This window comes from Chroicocephalus ridibundus, chromosome 6 (assembly GCF_963924245.1).
Source record: "Chroicocephalus ridibundus chromosome 6, bChrRid1.1, whole genome shotgun sequence".
In the NCBI taxonomy this organism is placed as follows: domain Eukaryota; kingdom Metazoa; phylum Chordata; class Aves; order Charadriiformes; family Laridae; genus Chroicocephalus; species Chroicocephalus ridibundus.
In genome coordinates this window covers 49,156,444-49,181,842 of record NC_086289.1, presented here as the reverse complement: position 1 = coordinate 49,181,842, position 25,399 = coordinate 49,156,444, and the positions used below count along the sequence as shown (strand labels likewise).

The 25,399-nt window shown below is 36.5% G+C and overlaps 1 protein-coding gene across 2 annotated transcripts; it reads left to right on the top strand.

Annotated features, from left to right (window-relative positions):
• Window positions 1-888: 888 nt before the first annotated feature.
• Window positions 889-24,388, top strand: TRPC1 (transient receptor potential cation channel subfamily C member 1). Of its 2 annotated transcripts, XM_063338978.1 has the most exons (13): window positions 894-1,257; window positions 2,939-3,093; window positions 4,330-4,431; window positions 5,295-5,497; window positions 6,946-7,077; window positions 8,356-8,551; window positions 10,217-10,553; window positions 14,352-14,491; window positions 16,069-16,212; window positions 20,327-20,502; window positions 20,660-20,861; window positions 21,428-21,622; window positions 22,448-24,388. In XM_063338978.1, exons 1-13 carry the CDS (start codon window positions 1,122-1,124, stop codon window positions 22,673-22,675), a joined length of 2,346 nt encoding a protein of 781 aa, XP_063195048.1. In that variant the 5' UTR covers window positions 894-1,121; the 3' UTR covers window positions 22,676-24,388. The 2 variants fall into 2 exon arrangements, with proteins under 2 accessions (XP_063195049.1, XP_063195048.1); XM_063338979.1 differs by lacking the exon at window positions 16,069-16,212 and having other exon boundaries at window positions 889-1,257.
• The last annotated feature ends 1,011 nt before the right edge of the window (window positions 24,389-25,399 follow it).

The window sequence follows — 25,399 nt, the reverse complement described above, 5'->3', positions numbered from 1 at the left end:
TAGGGCTGTAGTCTTTTGTTCCCTTTAGGGAAAAATGTGCTACAAATGTGTCTCATTATTATATATCCAGAATTACTTTAAACTTGCTTTGATCACATTGAAATGGGTTTTCAGGGGCAGCCATCTCCTGCTTCTCAGCGTGGAAGTTTGACAGATAAGCTAGGAGCTACATGTTGAAGGATAAGTGACGGCTAACACCATCTGAAAAGAGCTGTCTTCTGAGAATAATGTCTCTAATGTTAACCAAACAAGATCTTTCTAAAGAAAATTCAAAAAACACTGAGTCAGACTTCTGTCTTACGTTAATCCTTACAGCTCAGCTGAAGTCACTAAAGCTATGGACTTGTTGTGTGCTTCCACATACTCCAAACATAGGCTAAGGAAATCAGTGGTAAATTCTTGTATAGCATACAAAAAATCAGTTTGTGCCTGGTAGCTCCTGTAACATATAAATGGCTTTTTGAAGTTTAAGGACAAGATGGCACGTGATTTTAATATGAAAACAGGAAAACAAATAGATATGGTTTCTAGAAGTAGTCACAGAAGAGGAAAGCAAATGAAAGATGTTCTAACAGGTGTTTGGAAGTTGGCGCTGTAAGCGGACACTTCTGGCAGCAGAGAGTAGCAGCTAGGAGAAAGTCAGATTCAAGGGGAAAGGCAGGAATGGGGACAACCAGTAGCCAGGTGCTGGCGATGCGCTGCGGTCCGTCTTCTCGACGCCCCACCGCGCGGGGAGCGGACGAGCTCCCCTCACCGCTGCTGACGGGCGCGGGCCCCGTGCCCGCCCGACCCCGGCCCCCAGACGCTGTCTGGGGGGAGGTGAATTGCGGGGGGAGCGGCAGACGCCTGTGGCGGGACTGCGTCCTCGGCCGGTGGGTCGCCCCAGCGCCCAGCGGCGCTCCTCCCCGTTGCCCCTCGCCGTGGAGACGCCGCCATCGGAGCCTGCGCAGTGCGGCGGGGAGCGGTGGCCCTCCGCCCTGCCCTGCCCTGCCGGCCCGCGGCGCTGACAGCGCCGGGGGTGGCCGCCCTGCGCCCTCCGGGGTGGCAGCGGGCACCGGGGGTCGCGCCGCGCCGCGCCACCGCCCCGCCCGCGCTCTGATGGGCCTGGCGGAGCCGGCGCCATGGCCGCCTTGTACCAGAGCGCGGACCCGTCCGCCTCGGCCTCGCCGAACAAGCTGCTGGCGCTGAAGGACGTGCGGCAGGTGAAGGAGGAGACCACCCTGGACGAGAAGCTCTTCCTGCTGGCCTGCGACAAAGGTACCGGCCCCGCCGCCCGGCGCGGCCCGGCCCGGCCCCGCCTGCCGCGCCCTCGAGGAGAGGAGGCCTCGGCCGCTCGGTCCGAGGGCCCGAACCCCGGCCCGGCGGCTTGGGCGGGGGCCGCGGTGAATCCTGCGCACCGGGGGGGCGCGGCGGCGGCCGTGGGGCACGGCGGCGGCCGGCCTCGCCTCAGCGGCCGCCTGAGGAGCCGCCGGGCGCCGGGAAGGGGGGCGTTGGGCAGCTCCTCCTGCGTTTGTGAGGGGGTCGGTTTGTGTCGGAGGAGTTTCTAAGATATGTGCTTCGGTCACTGTTAAAGAGTCTGTGAGTATATAGTTGTTGTGAAACAGGGGGCTTATCTAGGCATCCCCCAAACGAGTGAGTTTCCTGTGATTTGCCCCCGTGATCGTGGATAGAAAGAGATTTTCCTTTCTAAAATACGCTACTTACTTTAGGAATATATTTAGTTACCCTTAAGTAGAGAAACAGTCTTAAATCAAAATTATGTTAACACTTCTGAAGTGTTGGACTCAAAGGCAGGCCTTTAATCACGCACCGAATGGTTACGTGTGCTTTAGGACATGAGGACGGCTGCAGAAGCTGGTGTGCGTACGGGCAGAGCTGGCCGTGTGTTTAGGTTAGTTCCCAGCCGTAGGAGTGTTTCTGGGTGACGTTACCCAGCAGCCGGGGAGGTTTGTGCTGGTGCTCTCTTGCTGTTAGACAGCCGTGCTGCTGGTGGTCTGTCCTGAAGATAGACTGAGCCACACAGCTCTCTCTCTAAGTGTAAACAGAGGCTCAGGGAGCTAAAAGGATGCACAATGAAAAATGTTTTTTTAAAAAAAAAAAAAGAAAAAAAATGTATATAACAGCTGGTTTAGTAGTCTTATAGACTCTGTATATATTCTACTGTACGTATTCTACGTATACTTAAGTATTCTACGCTACGGTCTGTCTTTGTCTTGGTCTTCTATGTTGCAAAATAATTTGTTACCCTAGAAACAAAAATAATTTCAATGCTTTTGTCTTTGGCAAGAAGAATCAATTAAACAGGAGAAGCAGGGCAGCCTGGTGTGTTTATACTTCGGTCAAATAGGAAAATATAGCTTACGTACATCTCACTGTAGTTAGCTTTCCTTGCTCATCAAACTTGCTAGCTTGAATTTTATAACATTGCAGCATCATGTCACACCTGCTTTGATGATATATAGCTAAAATTGGAGTGATACAGAGAAGGCTAACACGGCTTCTGCTCAGGGAAGATGCAAACCTGTTTGTAGCATTGTAGAGAGGGCTTCTCTAAGCTTATGGCGTTTTTGAACTGAGAAACCTCTGATGTAGTTGAACGTAACATTTCCTGTGTCTCACAGGTTATGTATGAGCTGTTGCCCCAGTCTTGAAGAGTACTTTTGTGTGTGTTTGTTTTTAGGACTGGAACTAAAGGGGTGGATTAAAGTACCTATCTTAGTGCTTTCCTGAGACAGGCCTCCCGAAATATCTTTAGTTTCTTCCCTGATGAGAGAATGCTTATGTATCTCGACGACTTGATTGTCTGACATATTCAGTGTCTGTTGTCAGCTATGGAATGTTGTCATCTTTGATTGATAGTAGCTCATACTTAAAACGTTTGCATGCTTTTAGTGCTTTATGATAATACATAAGTGACATTCATACATTATTTGTGCAGGTGACTATTACATGGTTAAGAAACTCTTAGAGGAAAACAGTTCGGGCGAAATGAACATAAATTGTGTGGATGTGCTTGGACGAAATGCTGTTACCATAACCATTGAAAATGAAAACTTGGACATACTACAGCTTCTTTTGGATTATGGCTGCCAGGTATACAACACATAAGTTACTGAAATTTTTCAGTGTAGTGATCAATCTGTGTATTCTACTCTTTATGTATCTTCTCTGTCAGAATTTGGAGGGAAATAAAATGTGTCTTCATAAGCAGCTCAGTTCTTTCTCCGTTTAGTAATTGTCAAAATGTTTTCTTCTTACTAAAGTACTTTTCTAGTGGGATTTAATTGGCATGGCAAATGTATAGTAACATTTTCAGTAATATTAACGAGTCTGAATTTTATTTTAAATGTTATTTCTGTTGCAGAGATAATGTATACATTATCTTCAAGCAAAATAAACAGTATATAGTTAAAATGCATCATATTAGAAGTATAGAATGCAGCGATCTCTTTGGCCGTGGAGTCTAATAACTTTTAAAATGGTAGCACAGTTAGAAAAATGCACATTATATTAGATAATTTCAAGTTTAGGCAAGCATGTGTTTCTGCAGTGCTTTCTTGTTAAACTTGATCTGTGCTTGATGGCAGAGGCCGTTTCATACCAATAACACTTCCTTAACTATATGCAACATCTCTGCCGTTTCTGGGAGAGTTGTAGCTATGATGGCTTAAGTATGTAAACAGGGAAAACTAGTGTCTTTTGTTAGGTTGTTTGATATTGGATGGGAAAAAAACAACAAGCTTTCTCCTCCCTGGACCTCCTTTTTAGTGGTGATAATAAAAGCTGTGTCTCTTCCTTTTATTTTTAAAGAAAAAATTTGAATTTTCTCAAGTGAATGAAAAGAATAATATCAACTGTAGGGAAAATGAAAAGCTGCTTAGCTCAACTTAAGAGAAGTTTCAGAAGTAGTTACCAGTCCAGGAAAAAAAGCTTATGTTCCTAGCTTTACCGCAGAACTATGAATGCGGGGCTGGAGTATCCCATACGCACAAGTTGTGTTACACAGACACTTGCTTTTAACGTTTTTAGTAACGTGGTAAACTGTCCCTTATAATTGATTTTTGCAAGTATCCTGCATCATCTTTGCTTGAAAGTAATTTCTGCGATTGGTTCTTCTGCTGTTTGTGCAATAAAACAAATTGTCAGTAATGCTATGCTAACTCCTAGAATGACAACCTGAATTTCTATCCTGATCATGTGCACGGTGATAATACAGAATATCGTTGATTAAAAGAAAAAAATAATAAAAATGCAGTTTGGCTTCGGATTGACTCTTTACGCTGTTTTAGTTACTGCTGTTTTCACATATGACTTCTTTTCTTTCCTTAGTCATCAGATGCACTTTTGGTGGCTATTGACTCGGAAGTGGTGGGAGCTGTTGACATTCTCCTTAATCACCGGCCAAAAAGATCCTCCAGACCAACCATTGTAGTTGAGTGTTCTTAATCCTTGATTTTTGGTTGGGGAGTGGGGGTCTGTGCTATTGCATTCAGGGTAACTAGTATTTAGAACAATGGTCTTAAATGAAATTGTGTATCTGTAAGGTGATAGAATCTGGACATTAGGGATTATTTTTATAGCCTCTTTTTTCTTAAAGGGTAGGATACATTATTTTGCTTTACTGTCTAAGGAATTCAGTGGCTTTATACATACCAAAGGCTAACAGATGCCTAGTTAGTGCAGAAGAGAAAAAAAAATAATAGAGTGCTTATAAGTCTTTTCTCGTAGACTGTCTGCAAGGTAATTAGCAGCCTTGACATGTAACGGGTATATTCATGTATTGAAGCTTCGTAGATTTTTAAAGCAAATCTATAGTCCTTGAAACCTTGAAAAACCCCTAAAGTTTACCTTCGCAATGCTTGAGTACCAAAGAACTTTTAAAAGTTCACAAGTAGAGGTGGAGGGAGAGAAGGAATAAAGTGTTGTGTAACAGAGGATGGTACAGTCAGGATATTATTTCTGCACTTAGATAGTAAATATAATAATTTTTTCTCAGACTAGAGCAAAATACACTTTTTAATATCATGCATGTATATTGGAGAAGGTGGGCACTGAATATCACATTTTCTATGTAAATAAACCAGAAACATTTCTGTGCCCATTTTTTTTCTTCCAGTATTTATCTGTGAGATTTTGAATGTTGTTACAAATTTTTCCTTTTTTTTCACGTTGTGAAACATAGGAAAATATTTTGAAGGACAGACTCATCGTTGAACAGTCAAAAAACCCTTACACGTACACACTGTAGTAGAACTCTATGTAATAAATTTAGCACTTCCTACATTTTATTCCAGAAACTAATGGAACGTATTCAGAACCCAGAGTACTCAACAACTATGGATGTGGCACCTGTCATTTTAGCTGCTCATCGTAACAACTATGAAATTCTCACCATGCTATTAAAGCAAGACATATCATTACCCAAACCTCATGCTGTAGGCTGTGAATGCACACTGTGTACTGCAAAGAACAAAAAAGATAGTCTACGACATTCCAGGTAAGACTTACCAGTCATAGACAATAATAATAAAAAAAAAATCTTGTCTTAATTCTCTGGTATCGCTTGGGTCAGATTCAGTATATTTCCTTTTTCTCTTTAAGGTGACGTTTATGAGTGGATTCGTTTAATATGTTGTAGACTTTAATTGTGAAAGATGGTAGTTCTTGGGGATGGTTTGTGCTTGAAAAGGCTGCTGGGAGGCAGTGGCTTTTTTTTTAATTTTGGTTTTATATTTTTAGTCCCTGCGCATATTAAGCTCAGTGCCTTTCCTTTCTACCAGTTGTGTGTCAAACATCCTGTCTATCTTTGGCTTGGGAGCATAGGAACTATGCAAATAAAATTTTTCTTAAGTTAGTTAATACTTGGCGGTTTTTTGAGCCATAATGAGGAGGTGGATAATTCTGTATCCTGTTTCCAAAAGTATTTTTGTAGCATGGATTGATGATGCAAACTAAAGACAATTTTTTTCTTTTTTTTTCCTTCAATATTTTTGAAAGTAGAAAGCTTTTTAATAAAGGTTCAAATAAAGAGAGGGTTTTACCAGTCTTGACAATATTTTGTCTGATTAACCTGACAAGATATTTGAGGGTTGAATACAATTTAATATGTGAGAGCTGGGGTGAAAAATCACAGAGCTCAAAGATAAGTGGACTGCATTTACAATATACAACTAGTTATTACATAATTACTTCAGTATGTACCCAAAGGACTGAAAAATAAGGGAAGTGAAAGGGTAATTGTTACTGGTATTCAGCTACTACAGGCCACATTCTGGTACCTGTAATTGCAACATCTGTCTGATAACCCTTGTCATTATCTTCAGTATGAGAAGAGGTGTCAGGGTATCTCAAGCAAACAAACAATAGAAACATTTGAGGTAACAGCTCTTGGTTTAAAATAGAACTGCTGACAGCCTTTGTTTCAGTGTTCATGAGTGAACTTCCCTTTGCAAGAGGAAAACATCCCTTCAGATGCTTTCCCTGTGTTTTGTTTGTTTTTTTTTTTTTGTATTGCACATTGAAGCTCCCTACTGTTTTTAATTTAGTTTGTTAAAATAGAAGCTTCCCTTAAATGCTTTATTTGCCTTTCTTATTTCCACTTGAAGAACCACAGGAGCTACTGTGTAACACTTAAAATGTCAAAATTTTACCAATAATGTTACCTTAACTGATGGCCTTCTGCTGATGTAGCTGAAGCAGTGAGGAAAACAGGAGGGAACCAGCTTGACCAATTTTTGATACTTAGAATAGCAGTGATTCTAAGTGTATGAAGGACAGTGTTTTCCATGACATATCGCATTTAATGCTTGTAGTGTCTGATTCTAAGAAACCCAATTGTTTTGTCTTTCAGATGACTGTTTTATGCAAACCTTTGGAGTAGGTTTTGATTTGAAACTGCTAATCAAATGAAACCTCTTCATTTTGCTTGCTATTCTTTTGTCGCAGGTTTCGTCTTGACATTTATCGGTGTTTGGCCAGTCCTGCTTTAATCATGTTGACAGAGGAGGATCCGATCCTGCGAGCTTTTGAACTCAGTGCGGACTTGAAAGAATTAAGCCTTGTTGAGGTTGAATTCAGGTAGGAATTGAAAACACAAACCAACTTTAATACTTTTATGAATTTACATGTATAGAAATGTGTATGCTTTAGAAAAGGTTTATTCTTAATTTTTTTTGTAATTGGAATGTTTAAACTGATAATTAGACATAATAACAAGTTATACAACATAATTTATTCTTCATTAGCAATCACTTTGACAGTTTAATTACTTTAAATCCTTTTAGGTGTAGACAGTTCAATGTGTATAGTGGCACCAGCTGTTCAAATTTCAGCTCTATTGTGGAAAAATAATTAGAAATGATGCTAAATGCTGACTTATTTCAGGATCGCACACCTATTATCATATCAATATCTCATTAGTACTCTGCACTTTTTTTTTTCCCCACATTAGGGTAGACGTATGCAACACGTTGTTTATACTGACCTGACCTGTGTTGGAAGTTGTTTTGGGTATCATTTCTTAATTATGCTCCTTATATTATAAGACCCTGAACAGCGTGTGTGTGTGTATATAATATCCATATGTGTGTGATTTTGTGCTGAAAATGCCCTGTTTAATGAACAAATGTTCAGTATAATTTTATGTTTAAACTATGCAGGTTTCTACATTTTGAAACTTAGCAGCACAAAAGCATGTATTTTTTTGTGAGAATATGAAAGCAAATGTTCATATGGGGTAAAATTCTACTTTCCCAAACAACACATGAGCTTTCTGGTTTTGTAGCTGATTTTATTTCTTTTTCTTTCTGTTGCATTTTGGTGACACAACTTGGCACTAACAGGCACTGTGTGCCAGGTGAGACAAGCAAATAGTGTCGTTTCTTTTCTTAATGTTTGATATATTAATAAATAGTATTCAGTGAATAGACTTTAATTTTTAGATGATGGGAATAAAGCAATACTCCAAACAACTTCATTTCCAAGTGGAAAGTCCAAATGATTAATTACCAGTGTCGTGTTTTGTGACTACTACACTTTCTTATTTTCTGGAAATAGTTCTAAGCTTTAACTCTTTATATGGAAGTTATAAGGTAGGAGTTTGTATACTGTAAGTCTGTTACTCAATTTTTCTCTACGTAGTGGAATTGCAGACTAAACTGAAGTGTAATTGTCATGTTACATGGCGACACCTACTCAGAATGCTTGGATCTTGACATATGACTGTTGGTTTGTTTGTTTTGTTTTTTTCATTTGTCTTAGCATAACATAACAATCCCAACCAAAAATGGATAGTTGGTGATTTAATAGAAAATATGTTAGCAGTGTAATAGAACGTGCTGTTTCTGTGTCTTTCAGAAATGATTATGAGGAGCTAGCTCAACAGTGCAAAACCTTTGCTAAAGATTTGCTTGCTCAAGCACGGAATTCACGGGAGCTGGAAGTTATTCTGAATCACACATCTAGCGATGAACCTGTAGACAAGCGAGGATTGTTGGAAGAGAGGATGAACTTAAGTCGCTTAAAACTTGCAATCAAGTATAATCAAAAAGAGGTCAGTCTTTGCAGTAATTTGATAGGCTTTCCATATCTTATTTTGCTAGTAATTCATTTAATTTGTTGTTTTGCCTCTAGACATAGAAATGGAAATAAATTTGCAAGAGTTATGGAAGAGATGGTAATATTCAGAACATCTGCATGTGAAACAGGGAAATGATACTGCAAGATGCTGTTTCTTCAGTATTCACTGTGGAGAAGAATGTAGTATTTTCTGTATTGGAGTATAGACTACTGCTCTTTTATGAACAGTTCTTGTAGTGGTAATTATTTGTTCAGATCCTCATTAAATCCTTGCCTAGGAAAGAGTGGATCCTTAGGTGCCATACATGATTTATCATCTTCCCACGTGTCATTACCTGTTCAGCTTTGTCTCAGGCCTTGTCTGTGCTATTTGCAATTATGTTAGACTTGTTAAACTGAATAGCATCTCTGTTCCAGAATAGTAGCACTTTTTTATGCTGTCAGTATGGAACTTATTTTGTGCAGTAGGTCATAGTTGTCTTTATCCGTTGACAAATTATAACTCTGGTTTTGCTGTACGAGAAGGCAAATGGGCATTTGTGGGATTCTGGTGTAAGAACCGGGGCCAGAGAGAAAGTTTCCATTCCGTGCAAAATCCATTTTCAGTTAGCATTTGCAGAAGGCATTATAAATTCTGTCTGTTTTACATATCTAGGCCTAAACTGTTTGTGAAACTGTTAAAATACATAATGTTTAAAAGTCATAAGCCATAGTTATGCAATGTCCTAGAACCAGCACTTACACATTTCTGGTATGTGTTAAACAAGCGTACTGAAGTATCTCAAATGTTCTGGTTTTGAGCATAGCTTGTTTTTACCACGGGTTGGAGAATAACAACATTTTTTGGTGGTATGAGGAAAGTATCTTTGCAGAATATGTTTTATTCCTGGCAAGTTAGCTATACAGACAAATTTTTGTGATGTTTTTTGAAATGTGATAACATCATCAAGGTTCTTTTTGTTGATATTTTTTTAAATTAAATGCCAGACCATCTTCTAGTGAAATATATTCTTTTGTAACTCCATGCAAATAAGCACCTGAAATTTGAAACTACCTTTGCATAATCTATGTAACCTTCAGACAAAAATTATCTTCTTTTGAGGGACTTATACAACGTAATTTACTCTGATTTAAGATTAACGCTGCTGAATAGAGCCATAATGATTTTAAGAACTGAGATGTATAAAACTGCTTGGCCACTTTAGTCCTCATTTTACAAGGTGTTGTGTTTTACAGCATGGATAGTATTTTACAATAACAGTATCTTATTCTTCACATAAGATCACTGTATTTTCTAACAGACAATTAAACTGAGGTTATTTATATGCTAGATTTCTAAATAATTAGAAATCAAATTCATTCTTAACCTGAAAACCATTAAAAGTCTAGTATGTGTAATTCAGGTTTAGTTTCAGGCTTTAGAAGGAAATTAAAATAATGGATGTTTTTAATCATAATGGGTCAATAGCACTTTTCTTCTCTTATGAGATAATTATTTCAACTTTATATTCTTGCCTTTTCCTGTTTATTGGTGACTGCACATAGTTTGAAAATGAATTTTAATAATGCAAATGAGTAATCTGTCTTAAGAAACCTGAGACTGATCTTTTGTTTCTTTTTTCTTTTTTTTTCCTCCCAGTTTGTTGCTCAGTCTAACTGCCAGCAGTTTCTAAACACTGTATGGTTTGGACAGATGGCAGGCTATCGACGCAAGCACACATGCAAGAAAATTTTGACCGTTTTGATGGTTGGCATTTTCTGGCCGGTTCTATCTCTGTGTTACTTGTTAGCTCCTAAATCTCGAGTAGGTCGAATAATTCACACTCCTTTTATGAAGTTTATTATTCACGGAGCTTCATATTTCACATTTCTATTATTACTTAATTTGTACTCCCTTGTCTACAATGAGAATAAGAAGAATACAATGGGACCAGCCCTTGAGAGAATAGACTATCTTCTGATAATATGGCTAATTGGTAGGTATTATTTAAGTAGATTGGATGACAATTGCTGATGTTGATAGAACAATGATTTGTACTACCTTCTTATGAAATTAACATGTTACTCATTGCTTGACCAAAGTTCACTCTTTGGAGGATAGTGTTACTGGAAAAAAAAAAACAACCAACCAACCAACCACACACGTTTTGAGGAAGGATGTGAAATATTAGAACAATCTCTAGTTATCACAGAAAGTGAAGTATCAGAAACAGAATGTTGTAGGATCTAACAGAGGAGGAATGTGAATTTTTCTTCAGAAGGGCTGGTAGCATTGAGAGTGATGCACAAGTGAGATTCAGTTGTGCAATAACAAATTCGTGTAAAAGCTTTGTATCATCCTAGGTAATTTAAAATTCTGATCTTAAAAAAAAAAAGAAAAGAAAGAAAAATAACATGAAGGCAAAGCAAGCGTGTGTTTCTCAGATTAACAGTTTTGTAACAGATAAGAGACTGTCATTGACTCATTTTCTTTGGTGCTAAGTGGAGGAATAAAATTAATTCAGGCATCGCTGTAGATTTTTTTCAATAACTTTTCATAAATAGGTAGTATTATTTAGTATGTAGGTGGTTTAATCATTGTGAGTCAAACTTGTTTTGTTTTTTTGTCAGCCAATAATCCACAAAACTTTTAATATCTTCCAGCTCTCTCTTACAAGAAGCGTGTGGACAATGTTCTTAGACATTTGGTTTAACTTTTAGGTTGCCCTGTGTGGAGTCAGCAGTTGAACTTGATCATCCTTGTGGGTCCCTTCCCACTCAGGATATTCTATGATTCTATGAATTCTATAAAAAAGTAGTAGGAATGATCTAAGCTTCTTAATTACTTGTGTGTCCATATATGGAATTATGCTAGAATCTGAATGTGTACTAGTGAAGTTATTGTTTCTTTGAAAATCTAGCTAAGATCTTTATGTAATCATAAAGTGGATTAAAAGTATTTGTGCATTGTATGCAAGTTAATTATTATTTTTCTGGGTTGTAAGTAGTTGGAGTAAGCATGTAGTTACATTAAATCAATTCCTACACTGTTTTCATTTCTATTTGAATATGCTCTAGCTAGGTAGAACAGGAGGATTCTGTACATTTTTGTTCAACTAATCCAACTTTAAACAATTGCTAAAATTTAGGGTTCTGCAAAATCTCTTCCATAGTTGTAAACGTGAATTTTTATAGCATTCTGTTCAGCTCAGGGACAGGACTTTGAATATATACAGAATTGCCATCAACAATAAGTAACAACTCGATATTTCATGACCAATTCTGTAATGCTTGATTTGAAAAGTAATTAATAATACAATTTGTACTTGTTGCAGAGTTGGCATATTGTTTAAAGAAAAAAGTATATGTTATGTATGTTTGTCTTGTATGTGTATCTTAGTCTAATAAATTGAAAGTGTGCATTTTTACCTCCTCCTTGTTTTAAAACACAGAAACAAGTATAACTTTCCCATATTATAACTTTCCGGTTTTGTATGTCATTATCATAACTGTACCTGAAAGGACCTATGTTAATTCTGGCTGATGCAGTAGAGGGAGCACAGGTACAATTTTTGTTGAGTACTCATGAACTTTTGTTTCAGTTGGAAATTCATAAAATCTTTTAACATATTTTTGGTTGGTATGTGTTCCTTTTTGCATTAAAATTGTGTAGATAAATTAATGGAAACTTTTACCTTACTGTAAGATAATTAGATATGTATCATTTGGTTGATTGGACTTTTAAAAAGAAGTGGTATAGTTGAAAACATCACAGTTTTTATCTAAGTAGTTGTGGGTATTTTATTTTAGGGTTTTTTTTTTTGTAATGGTGGTTCCTTTCATTGTTTAGCTGTATTAAAACTGTTGAGTAGTTCATGCAGATTTTACAAATACCCAGTACCCCACACACAAACGCATGCAGGTCTTAAAAGAAACTTGAAAGCTTTAAGTGTAGCACATGAGTCAGTGTTACAGACCCCTCCTTTGTTTTGAGATTTGATGTCTGATTTTATAAATTCTTTTGTTCCATCAAATCTAATTAGGTGTAGGTGTCATTAAGTGGTCTTGGAAATTTTAATGAAAGGCCATAGAAACATTTTATTTTCTTCATGTAGTATTTTAACATGTGGATTTCAGATAGGATTGAAAACTGACCTATAAGTAACATAAATCATTAAAATCAGGTTATTTTTGATGTTATTGAATCTTAAGATTTTTTTAAATAGTAATAGCATTTATAGCCTAAATGCCTGTTTTGTAATCACATATTATACTGTGTTCTTACAAATATTCAGTAAGTTGAAAAGAATGTAGAAAAGGTGCGACAAAATCAGCTGCAATAAAGACAACCAAGTAAGAAGGATTTATCTACATTATTGTCTTCCATAGTCCCATTAAAATACCTTCTAAAAATCAATGTCAAAATGGCCACAGCAGAATTTCTAACACTTAAAATTAGCAGCTAGTTTTGTGTTCTACTAGATTAACTTTCAAAATAATGAATCCAGTAATTCTCTTTTCAAAGTTATTGAGCCTCAATCATACAAGTGTCTTCCCCAGCAAAAATAAAGCAACAGAACTCAAATTCTTTTGCGTGTAAATAAGAGCAATTGTAGCTTCTTCTAATTCTCCAACTCCTTTTACTGATTCTGTAACAAATTTAGTGTACAATACATGGTGATCACACAGAAGGGCAGAGGGGTTCTGGTTTAGAAATATTTTCTTAATAACCAGGAAGAAGAGATATTTATGTGTATTCTAACAAACAGTGCACAGCACTTCCAACATTGGAAGGCATAATAGCTGACCGAACAAATAAAGTCATGCATAAGTACCAGATATATTTTTTTTTTTCCATTCACTGGATCTTGCTCTTCCTGGGACAAAGCATTAGAGAAGTGCAAAGTTCTAAAAGCTGAACCAACTTTTAACAGTTTTTAAGAACCATTTATACACATGCTGCTTTTCTTGTCCTAAATATATTAGCGTACATTTGAAGTACTGAAAAAAAAATTAAATAACTGATTATTCGTAGAAATCAAAGGTGCCATTATATTTCATCTAGCAGTTTTATAAAAATGTCAAGTCTGTAAGAGACACTCAGTTAATAAAATTCTCAGCAACTGTATTTTTCTGTATAGCCAGACATGATTATCAATGGTATTAATTTTACTATCAAGATCTTGAATATTCAAATGTTTGTTGCTCTAAGTTAAACTTCTGCTTTTTGCAATCTTAAGTCATGGTCTCTTTTCTCTGCTAATATTATTTAATATCAGTTAGGGTAGGAGAAGTTTCTAATTTTTTTTCTAATCTTTTCAGTAGCAGTTACTGAGCTGATTATTCTTTAAAATAAATTTTGTAATACCTACACACTTCCAAAAAATACTTGATACTTCATATAGTAATGTAATGCTTTCTATAGTGCTTTTGGGTAAAGGTGAATACTTTTCATTAAGAAAAAGCATTTGTATTCTAGCCTTCCACCTTTATTTAAATTTGACCTTTTCCTGACCAAATTTTTTGTCCTATACATTTCCTCTCGTGCTCTTTTTTTATTGGAGAATGTGTTTCTTAGTTGGAAAGGAGGCTTGAAAAGGTTAAACATCCCGTTGCCTTATGATAAATGCTTGTAATCCAATGCAGTGCTTTTAGTAAATTTACTTGATTACTCCACTTCTTTCACTTTGCTAAAATATCATTTAAAAAAGCCAGTCAAAAGTGCTCTAGTTGTAGAAGAATATCTATTCAGTGCAATGGCTTGACTTCCCTGTCTTCTTTTTTTTTTGCTGCAGGAATGGTGTGGTCAGATGTTAAAAGACTCTGGTATGATGGTTTGGAAGACTTCTTAGAAGAATCCCGTAATCAGCTTAGTTTTGTCATGAATTCCCTGTATTTGGCAACTTTTGCTCTCAAAGTGGTTGCCCATAACAAGGTGAGCATCCATCTTCATAGATCCAAAGCTCCTCTGGGACTGACCAGGCAAATATAATTTTAGTACACTGCTGCAAAATATGTGATGATATGTTACACGTGGTATGTTAGTAGTAGTATGTTGTAGTTAAGTGTATAACATTAGTGTATAACATTAGTGGCGTGGGCTTTTTTTTTTTTTTTTTTTTTTTGTGGTAAGGAAAAAAGCCCTGAGACCGAAGAGGACCCTTGTCTTTTCTCTGTGAAAAGCCATCTGGATTTGATGGAAGATAAAAGTTTTGAAAATGATCATTCCTATTCTGTTGCATGTGTCATTAGCCATACAGCATATGGCAAGCTGCCAGACCTATTGAAAAGGAATTTTTTAGCAAAATTCAAGCCAGTGCAGTAGCATCATTATTTTGAATTGCAAACTGTGAGTTGACAGCTGTCTGGCAGTTGGGAGGGAAATAAACTGGTTCAGTTCTTTCCAACTTGGTGTTTGGCATGTTTCCCTATCCTTGCATTGATTCAGAAGCTGGTAATCATTTGGAAAAGAAAGCTCCGTTTCTTGGAAAAAATAGAGAGAGGATGCCACGTTGGGCTGCCTTCCCAACCATTTGCTTTGCAACTGGCACATATTTGTAGTAGTAGTTCCTTTGCTGAGATAAGAGCCCTTTGCTACTAATTTAAATTATAACCTTTTTGAACGTGCAAGACTCCTGTCCTATTTTTATAGTTTATAAATTATTTAGAAAACCAAATAAAAAAGCTTGTTTCATGGTTTAGGTCTATATTGTAGGCAGTGAAGCTGTACGAAATAAAGGAAGAGTCTATGTAGCAGAAGGATTTGTACACATGCAATTGGAATGTATAAAAACATGATTATCCCTTTTTCTTGCCATATTTGTGCAGCACGCTTTCAGGCAAGTTATTTTAAAGCAGCTTTGAGTTCCTTAGTTTTTGGATGTCCATTTTGAGACAGCAGAAGCTGGTGATGTAAATGCAGAATGTTTTCAGTCAAGCTGAAAGTTAGGGATCTGTGGATGTTCCATGAATAGTTGAATCATACTTAGTGGATATACTTAAGTGTGTGTTTATTCATAAAATCCACTGAAGGAACACCAGGTCCTAAGTATTTCTAAATCTTTATAAAACTGGTTAAAACCAGCTGTCACCACATTGCAATTGCACGTGTGCGTTAGTTTTCTTTGCAGCATTTTAATGTTTTTGACTGAGGCCTATTACGCTAGACAATGCATGTGTTTATAAAGTACGCAAGTCCCTGTTTCAACAAGTAGTGCAAAACGGTAGAAGGGAAGGCAGAACAGAGGCATATATGGTTTGCTGAGCAAGTGAGTGGCCGAGTTAGGTGTCGAATTTAAATCATCTGATTTCTGACACCCCTTGGAATGGCTTTTAAAATGCTTTTGTCTAAAAAGAGTGAGATATCTGAAAGAGATAAGTCATCTATGAATTGTATGTGTTAATTTATTTTATGTTATTGCCTGTTTTGGAGGCAGAAGTAGGGAACGCTGGATGGGTGCGTTTCTGTATTTATAGTGTCATTGATCTCAGTTTGTCCTTTTTATACTGCAGTTTCACAATTATGCTGAAAGGAAGGACTGGGATGCATTCCATCCTACCCTAGTGGCAGAAGGTCTTTTTGCTTTCGCTAATGTTCTTAGTTACCTGCGTCTCTTCTTCATGTACACAACCAGCTCTATTCTGGGACCACTCCAGGTGAATATCACTACTGCTTGAGAAAATATTACACTTAATCTTAATTTGCAGCAAAGAGTCTTATTGAAAAGAGAAAAAGAAAAAATTGAAGTAAGAAAGTCATAGAAGTAAAAAGTAGAAGTAATATTTAATTGAAGTTTGGGTTTTTAATCTATTATGTAAAAACATACTGATTTAGATGGAAAAAGGTAAGGAAAAGAACAAAGATGTAGTGTAGTTCACTTTCTTATAATATTTTTTCCATGGTAACTGTACCCGTGCTCTCTTTTAGTTTTCATCTGTTATTAGCTTAACATACAGCATAAGTGTCTGCAGTTTGAAAACCATAAGGATCAGGTTCTTCCTATGTAGTTCTATGCAAATAATCATCCTAACTTATTATCTCTAAAAGATAGAGGGAGGAGTGTAGCAAGAGTAATCAAAAACCTTTCTTTTTACATCTGTGATCTCACTGAAGTTGCATGTTGAGTTGAATTGTGCAGATTGCTTTGGTTTGAAAAATATAAATCTCTCGAGTATTGAAATAGTCATCTGTTTATAGCCAGTTATAAGAAGGGAGAATAGGTTTCTTCTTACTTGGAATTTGCTGGAGCCTTCCAGTGACTAATAATGACAGTTATAAACACGTTTTACTTATGTAAAACATTTAATTCATTCATCTGGAAGATGGTAGGGAGAGGCATTAACAGTTTTGTCAAAGATCAAATATGAGAAAAAACTTCTTTGCGGTGAGGGTGACAGAGCACTGGAACAGGCTGCCCAGGGAGGTTGTGGAGTCCCCTTCTCTGGAGACTTTCAAGACCCACCTGGATGCAGCCCTGAGGGATGTGCTCTAGGCAATCCTGCTTTAGCAGGGGAGTTGGACTAGATGATCTCTAGAGGTCCCTTCCAACTCTGAAAAATTCCGTGATTCCATGTTGTAATGCTGGAACAATCCAGACCACAACAATTTCTAACCTTTGTTAGTTGGTTTCATTTTTTAGCACAGGCCCTCTCGTCTTAGGCTTGGTGCTATTCATCGTGATAAACGTCAGATAAACCGAGTGGACCCGAGGGTGCAATATGACACTATACAGAAGGTCAAGTACCTTTGAGGGCAGGGGTGGGAGCCTGGACTATTGTTAGACATCACATTTAGGATGCAATTACCTCCCTCAATCCTTTTTAGATGAAAAGAAGGAAGAAAGGTTCCTTCTAAAAAAATTACTGTGAGTAGAGGTCACCTCTTATTCCACTAGCAACATTTTTTTTTCCCTTCTGTGGTTTTTCTGTTCAGCTTGAGTCCTCGGCACTGTCTGATTTTTATTTTTTTTACTTTGCCGGTGAAAAGCCCTTACAAACTAAAGCACCTGTTATTGAAGGCATAGCTTACTGAAAAAAGCTTTGCATAGGTATACTTCCAGCTTCTCTGGCCTTCCTTCCTGGGAGATTTGATAAGAAATCAGATCAGACAAGTCTCTGCTCTCTTGTACTGTTGATTTTTTTTTTTATATTTATTTATTTTCCCCCTGATAGTGGTAGGATTTAGTTAATATAGCTGTCTGACAACACCATCACTGGGTTTGCAAGTGTCTGTTGAATAAAAAGACACTTGGAATAAATAGGGTGGTCATCTAGCGATTATACTGATGGAATTCGTCCTAATAGGTCAAATCAGTGCTTTGTCCTCTCTTCTTATGAACAGGACTAGTTTAAGAGTTTTATGGCAAGAGGATGATCTGAAAAGATCCTGCAAGAAACATTATCAGAAACTAAGCATAAAGGCTGAATAAATATTTGAAGCAGTATTTTTTTTTAAAATCTCTTTCTCTGCAACTAGAGCTATACCAAAGGATGTTCTGAACTAAATAATTTTGGCTCAGATCACTAGCTCTTTTAACAAGGCTGTAGGATCTAACTGAAAACCTCCATCTTGAAGGTTCAGCTCATTTTAATGAGTTAGAGTACTTAATCTTGCTGCGCGAATAATTATCTTTTAGAATGTTTTTGTTTCATACAGAACAGTCCTTCTTTGGAAAGAAAAATAATCACTAGTTAAATTGGCCTTTTAAAAATCATTGTAAAAAATGCTTTAAAAAGAATATTCATAGTTCTTGTAACCACTTTAATATTATTGGAAGATGCCTGTTTCTCCTTTCAGGCTTCTGTTTATTTTACTTTTTACCCTTTTCTCCCTAGCTGTGACTATGTTGCTGTTAATTATTTTTTTTTCTTTTATACATTTTTAAATGGAAATGTACTTGCATACTTTGAAAAAAGTACTAAAGTCTTGATGTTGCAGTAAGCGTTAGGCTTGTTATACAAATTGGTTGAAGTCTCTCCACATTTTAAAGAGATTCACTGTTTAATGTGCATATTTAGGTATGTACTAGATCTTTCACAAGTTTTTTATTAGGAGGCTATGTTATGAAATTTTCCAAGTAAATAAAAACAGTCAACAGTCATGCCATTCAGTGGCACACTGAAGCTTATGTTATTACTGTTGGCCAGTACATCTTGTGCGACAACTCTTACAGTATTTTCTGAAAGTAGGTCACAAAGTTCAAATGGTGGTAATCAAATATGGCATGGAAACCCAACAGTGTGGGGGCGGGGGCAAGGCAGCTACTATGTTCTCTTGGCAATTAAAGTTATTTTTAAGCATTCAGTTACTTTACTTACCGATTAATAAAACCTATTTTAATACCGATTTGTAAGTTGGCTATGTGATGGGTTTTTATTATTAACTGAAAATAGAATATTCCCCTAGATTAGATCGTTAGATTTTAAATGCTTAGAAATTCTAAATACTCTGAAAGGAATAGCATGACTATATGAAGAAAGCAACTGGTATTTGGGCTGTGTTGTTACACTCTATTCCAAACAAAATAGTTCTGGGTGGTTTGCACTTTTTGTGCATTTCTGTTTCATCTGTTTTGTGTCTCTCTTGCCTGTGACCAGGTAAATATTTTGTTGTTGTTTGTTTGGGTTTGGTTTTTTTTGTTTGTTTTTTTTTTTTTTTTAAAAAAAGGATAGGTGTGATGAAACAGTATGATGGGGATGACATTCATCCTTTGACCAAACAATGTAATTACTGCATAGCTCTGCCAGCAGTTGCAGATTCTCCATGTCTGTGGCAAACTGCAAAGAATCAGAGAGAATGTGCTGTGCAACAGGGCTACTCAGTGAGTTTCCAGCAGTGTGGGAGGGAGCAGGAGCTGGCACTTATCTCCCAGTAAACTTCTGTTTGCAAAACCTGATCAGTCATACAATTCTGGACTATGATTTGGTACAGATTGCAATTCATGTAGGATTTGGCTTTCCACACACCGGTTTACATGGAGGATTAAATTTACCTGAAGCCGTTTTATATATTTGCATTCTTTATAATAATATATTGTGCTTACAAGAAAAGCAAGTCAAGGGCTTTGGAAAAATCTGCACTGGAAAAATGCACAAGCATTTTTTATTTTTATTTTTTTTTAAAGATGCTGTATTTGTACTGTTGCAAGCTTCTGTATAGGATATTTTGAAATGGAAGCCAATGATCTGAATTTAGTGTCACATCTTCTATACTTCACACCCTTCAATTTTTATGTGCTTACACACACGTTTTATAAATTTAGAATCTTACATAAAACATACAATAAATTTATTCTGCGTTCTGCAGATGGGCTTTGGTCTACTAATTTTTTATTAGTGATGAATTATGATTCCAAATGGTTTCATTAATTCAGTGTCCTTATTAAGTGTTTTCTTAAATTTCTATGATGGTATTTATGCTCAAATGCATTTCATTTTCTGCTTTTATTATTGACTTGTGAGTTCCTTATTACCATTGCTATTACAAATAAAGAGTAAGGTGTACATACTATTGCTTATGGTTAATTGAAAGATATAAACTTATCAGGTGACAATAAAACTACTTTATTCTTCTTTTGAACATCTAGAATTTTTCATTGAAAAATGATACAAGGGTAACCCCTGTTTCCGAGGTCTGTTTGGCATATTAAATTTTTAGTTAAACGTTTAAAATGTAAATAGATATATTTCTCTTGATGATAGGCTGAAGGATAGAATACAAACAAAAATAACTACATGTTTTACTAAGATTGGAAATAAATCTATTTCACAGATTTCAATGGGGCAGATGCTACAAGATTTTGGAAAATTTCTGGGCATGTTTCTTCTTGTCTTGTTCTCATTCACAATTGGATTGACACAACTTTATGATAAAGGATTTACTGTAAATGGAGAAAAGGACTGTGCGGGGATTTTCTGTGAACAACAGAGCAATGACACATTCCATTCGTGAGTTTGATATCTATGAAATAGCTGAATTGTTCTAGTCCTTAATTCCTAGTAATGAAACAACTGGAATTTTTCATTGAACTTGAGTTTACATTAAGTAAACTAACTTTAAATGTTTGCTTTACCTAACCAGTTTTTTTTTTTCTTCTTTTTGTAGGTTTATTGGCACATGTTTTGCTCTGTTCTGGTACATGTTCTCCCTGGCACACGTAGCAATCTTTGTCACACGTTTTAGCTATGGTGAAGAATTACAGTCTTTTGTGGGTGCTGTTATTGTTGGTACCTACAATGTGGTGGTTGTGATAGTATTAACTAAACTCCTTGTGGCAATGCTTCACAAAAGTTTTCAGCTGATAGCAGTAAGTGCTTTCTGATTAATTACCAATAATTGCTATCTGCATCTTTGGACGTTATACAAATTTCTTCCTACAGCATGCAGACTAATCTACAGACCTCCACGGGTGAACTCTGTCTCTGAGCTCACAAGGGGAGTCTTTCCTTCAAATACAAACTTTTAAATTACTTTGATCCAAATAAAACGGGTTCTTTGCATGTTGAACATGTGCAAGGCTTTGGCCTTCTAGGAATTGAAGACTTTCTTGATACAGTGGCTGTTCAAGTCAAGATGCTATTCTTGATAAGGTGTGGCCCTTGGGCATTTGATAGGGGGTTTATACCCTCATATCTAGATTTCGTATTTACTCTAGAGTATGTAGTGAATCGGAGAGATATGTTTTGTATTTTAATTATTTTATATTAGTATATTAAAACAAATTTATTAAAATACTATATAATATCTATATTAAAATACTATGTAATCAAAGTTAAATAATGGTCAGTTTTTAAGGTATGAGAAAATAAAACTTATGAAATAGACTGCTAATATTTTTGCTTCTGATCTCTGTTAATGTTTCTCATGCTTTAGAATCATGAAGATAAAGAATGGAAGTTTGCTCGTGCCAAGCTTTGGCTTAGCTACTTTGATGACAAATGCACACTACCTCCACCTTTCAATGTTATTCCCTCTCCCAAGACTATCTGTTATCTTTTCAACAGTCTCAGTAAATGGATCTGCTCTCATACATCAAGTGGCAAAGTGAAACGTCAGAACAGCCTAAAGGTAAGAACTGATTGGGAAAGCCGTAGGCTCTGAAGCTGGAAAGGTGCTGCTTGTTAAAATGAATCAGCAAATTGTGGCATGAAGCTGCCTGTCGCATGGTGAGTGCCGCTAGGATAAATAGGAACTATAGAATAATGTGTGTTGCATCCAAATATAAGTAAGTGTTACCTATTTCAACTTAAGTAAGATTCTATTAACTTTCACTTTTGGGAATTTCATTTCCCTTCCCTCCAACCCCTAATTCCCCCAGAAATAGTCTGGAAAAAATGCTTTGATTGAAAACTCTCAGAAACCTCAAGGAAGTATGTGCTAATCTCAAAAATGGTGAGGTTACAGTATTCTTTGGGGAAGGTAATTGGTTTTAAATGTATTAGAGAAGTGTCAGAATAAATAACCAAAAATGATCACTGAAGCCTCTCATTGCTGGGGGGAGGGATATTTTTTTGTTAAATAAATATTTTTATTGTACCCTGTAATTTTGCACGTTAATTTTGCGTCTTCTTGCTGACAAAAATAGTATTAAATAAACTAAATTCAAAGACTTTATGGAATGTGCACTGAGAAACATTCAGGATTATGGAACTCTTAATTGGTTACAGGACGATTACCAAGACAGGTAGATCAAAAATCTTCAGTTTTGCTGGTACAGCAGATCATAATTTAATTTAAATTTTGCTGGCGATTTACATGCATTGTACGTTTGTGCACATCAGGATGTATCTATAAAATAGCTTTGTTATTTTGCTTATATTTATTCTCTGTATAATTGAGCTTTAGGGCTCAAAAATCACTTTTCTGTAGTAAGTGTGTAATGTTTGTTTAAAGGAATGGAGAAATCTGAAGCAAAAGAGAGATGAGAATTATCAAAAGGTGATGTGTTGCTTAGTCCACCGTTACTTGACTTCCATGAGGCAGAAGATGCAAAGCACGGATCAGGCAACTGTGGAAAACTTAAATGAACTGCGGCAAGACTTGTCAAAATTCCGAAATGAAATGAGAGACCTGCTTGGCTTTCGAACTTCTAAATATGCTATGTTTTATCCAAGAAACTAAGGCCTAACTTTTAAATGAAAAGTGTGTACTTTTAGATACCCGTAGGTGAAAGTGTTGACCTAATTCTGTTGCCAGACCAAATAGAAAAGAAGGTTATTGCACAATATGCCATTTGAAAATGCGTTTGCATGAGTTGCAGTTAGATGCGGAAGTGGTGGTAATAAATGCAAAACCAGATATAGTAATTTTCTTAAGCTTTTCATCTTAGTGTGTATATAAAATTTGTACATAGGAATTTTTTTAGTGTTCCTCAGATAGCGGCTGTCAGGTGTCAGAGCTTCATAACTAGCACAATGTGTTTATTTCTTCTATTTTTGCTGTTCGTTCCTTTTTGATACTTGTTTTTCAAGTTGTGGGAGAAGATAGGCTTTTTAAAACAAATATCCAGCCTATGTTTATTTTTAATAGAAAAGTCAGATATAGAATAATAGAAAATTTCCGGCACAGTTGGAAATTGTGTTTGACTGTAGGTTACAGTGCATGCAAAGACTGTATGGCTCTGAAAGAGGCAGTTCTAGTGCCAAGTTTTATATGTTAACATTGGCTTTATACTCACATTTACAGAATACAAAAAAATCAAATCATCAAGACACTTTCTTTTCGTAGGAACATTGACATTTTGAACTCAAAATAGACCAACCATTTATTGAATGTTTATGGTTACATGTAAGACAATCAGTTCCTGCTTGGATTTTCAGCCGTGCCTCAAAAGTACGTTTTACTATACGTGTTAAGATTGGGAACAGAATTTTAAAACTAACCTGTGAACTTTTAATGTTCAATATCTTGGGGTTTTAAAATCTGGACAATAAATTATTTGAATTATTAAAACCTGTGATTTAACAAAAATGAGGTGGAGCACACGAGTGCTACTGTTTGCAATGCTGAACAATTCCTGTGAAACACTGTACACTTCTTTCTGTGAGAACATATATTGTATTTGGTCATTGGACAGATGTAGTTTAGAAGGACCTGCTTTAGACAGGTTCTACATCTCCTACTTTTAAACTCGTCTTTCTTTTTTCTTTTTCACCACAGTTGTTGCCAAGCTAAACATTTTTCTTGTATGTCAGGAATACTATGTTTTGTGAAAACCACATGTGATTTGACTTTGCTTACAATGGACAGTAAGGGCTTCGTGGATTTTGTGTGCTAGAGGGTCCTATATGGCTTTATATGCTTATATATAATTCAAGTTGACAAATTATAATTGAGAAATGTGAGATTCCTGTATTTTTAATTATGAAACAAGTATATTTATGACAGCTAAAGGATTGATTGACAATTTTACTGTTATGATGGTGCTCTTCTAAAATGGTCTTATGTCCAGAAGGCGCAGGTAGCCATAGTGGTCTTTGACTACAGTTGATTTTGGTAGGTTGATAGAGTAGAGGCTTACATGAATGTTTACTCTTTTGAAGGAATTCTTATAAAACTCTTTCTTGTAAAGGTAATATATTTTCTGTACTATGAAATTATGTATATCTGAACTAGGGTTTAATACTTTGCTTCCAGACATATTCTGATAAGTCTGTTGGCTTTTCATGTGAATAAGAAGCTAACCTCTTGTGTTCAAAGCAAAAAGCATCACTGAATTTTGTATTTGGACTCAGATCTCATGTTTGAATAAAACACCAACATAAGAACTATGTGCTGTGTATGCTATGTATATCCAAGAACGGAAGCAGAAAAATAAAAGCTCCTTGAAAAATATGGTTGTATTAATATTAGTTGCATTTGAAACGCATTGTATCAGGTGCCATACTGGAAGTAAGTTCTTTGTTATGTTACGATAATAAGTTTAAGGAAGGTAGCTGGTAGCAATGTGTTATTACCTTCTTTCCTTGTGGAACTATCCTGTGAAGTTAGTTTAAATGGCTTCATGCAGTGCCATGAAGTGACACCTGAGCTAGTTCCAAACAAGGTAGATTGGATTCTAGATGCAGTGTTAGCTGCCTGGCACTTGGCTCAAGGGGATTAGTTCTTCTAGGAAGCTGGATGTGTTTACCTGGATGTAGCAGTTTGCTAATGTTGCTATTTCTAATTGCTTTTGGTATGTTAATCAGAGCCATTCGGTCATTGTCACCTGGCACTGTGTTCTTCTACAGTGTAGACATGTCCTTAGGAAGAACTGACTTATTTCAAGGCACTTTGACATCGGTGGGATTGGATCTGGAGGTTGTAGAGTTTTTATTTGTCCCTGAAATACCTACCTGTAAAGTGACAGATAGCAGAGAGAGAGAAGTTTGTTCTCTGTAGTACCTCAGTTGTATGACACTCTGCATCTCTGCCTTGGTTGAAAGCTGTTGCAGTCTTCCTATCTACTTGGCTACTAACTGATACAGGGTGCTTGGTACTATTTACTCAATCTTGTCATATCGTTTGGATTTTCCTAGTTCACATGTATTAAACATGCTATTGCTTTCTTATTTGACAATTTAATACTGGCTGTTCCAGAAGCAGTCTGCAGACGGTAGGGCTCTGAGATCTCCCTTATGCGCACTCACAGAACAGTGCTGGACATGCAGAAAGACAATTTTAGGTGTTTGTGATACTTCTTTAAACTGGGATGTCAAAAGAAAGAAGAGTTTGGAGAAGCTGGAGTTTACTTGGCTGTAGAATTCAGAATATCTTTGCACAAATTTTAGTGCAAGTCATGAAAGGATTAAGTGGGTTTTTTGAGACTACTGAAAAATGTTGATCTTTTTCCTTTCATGTTAATGT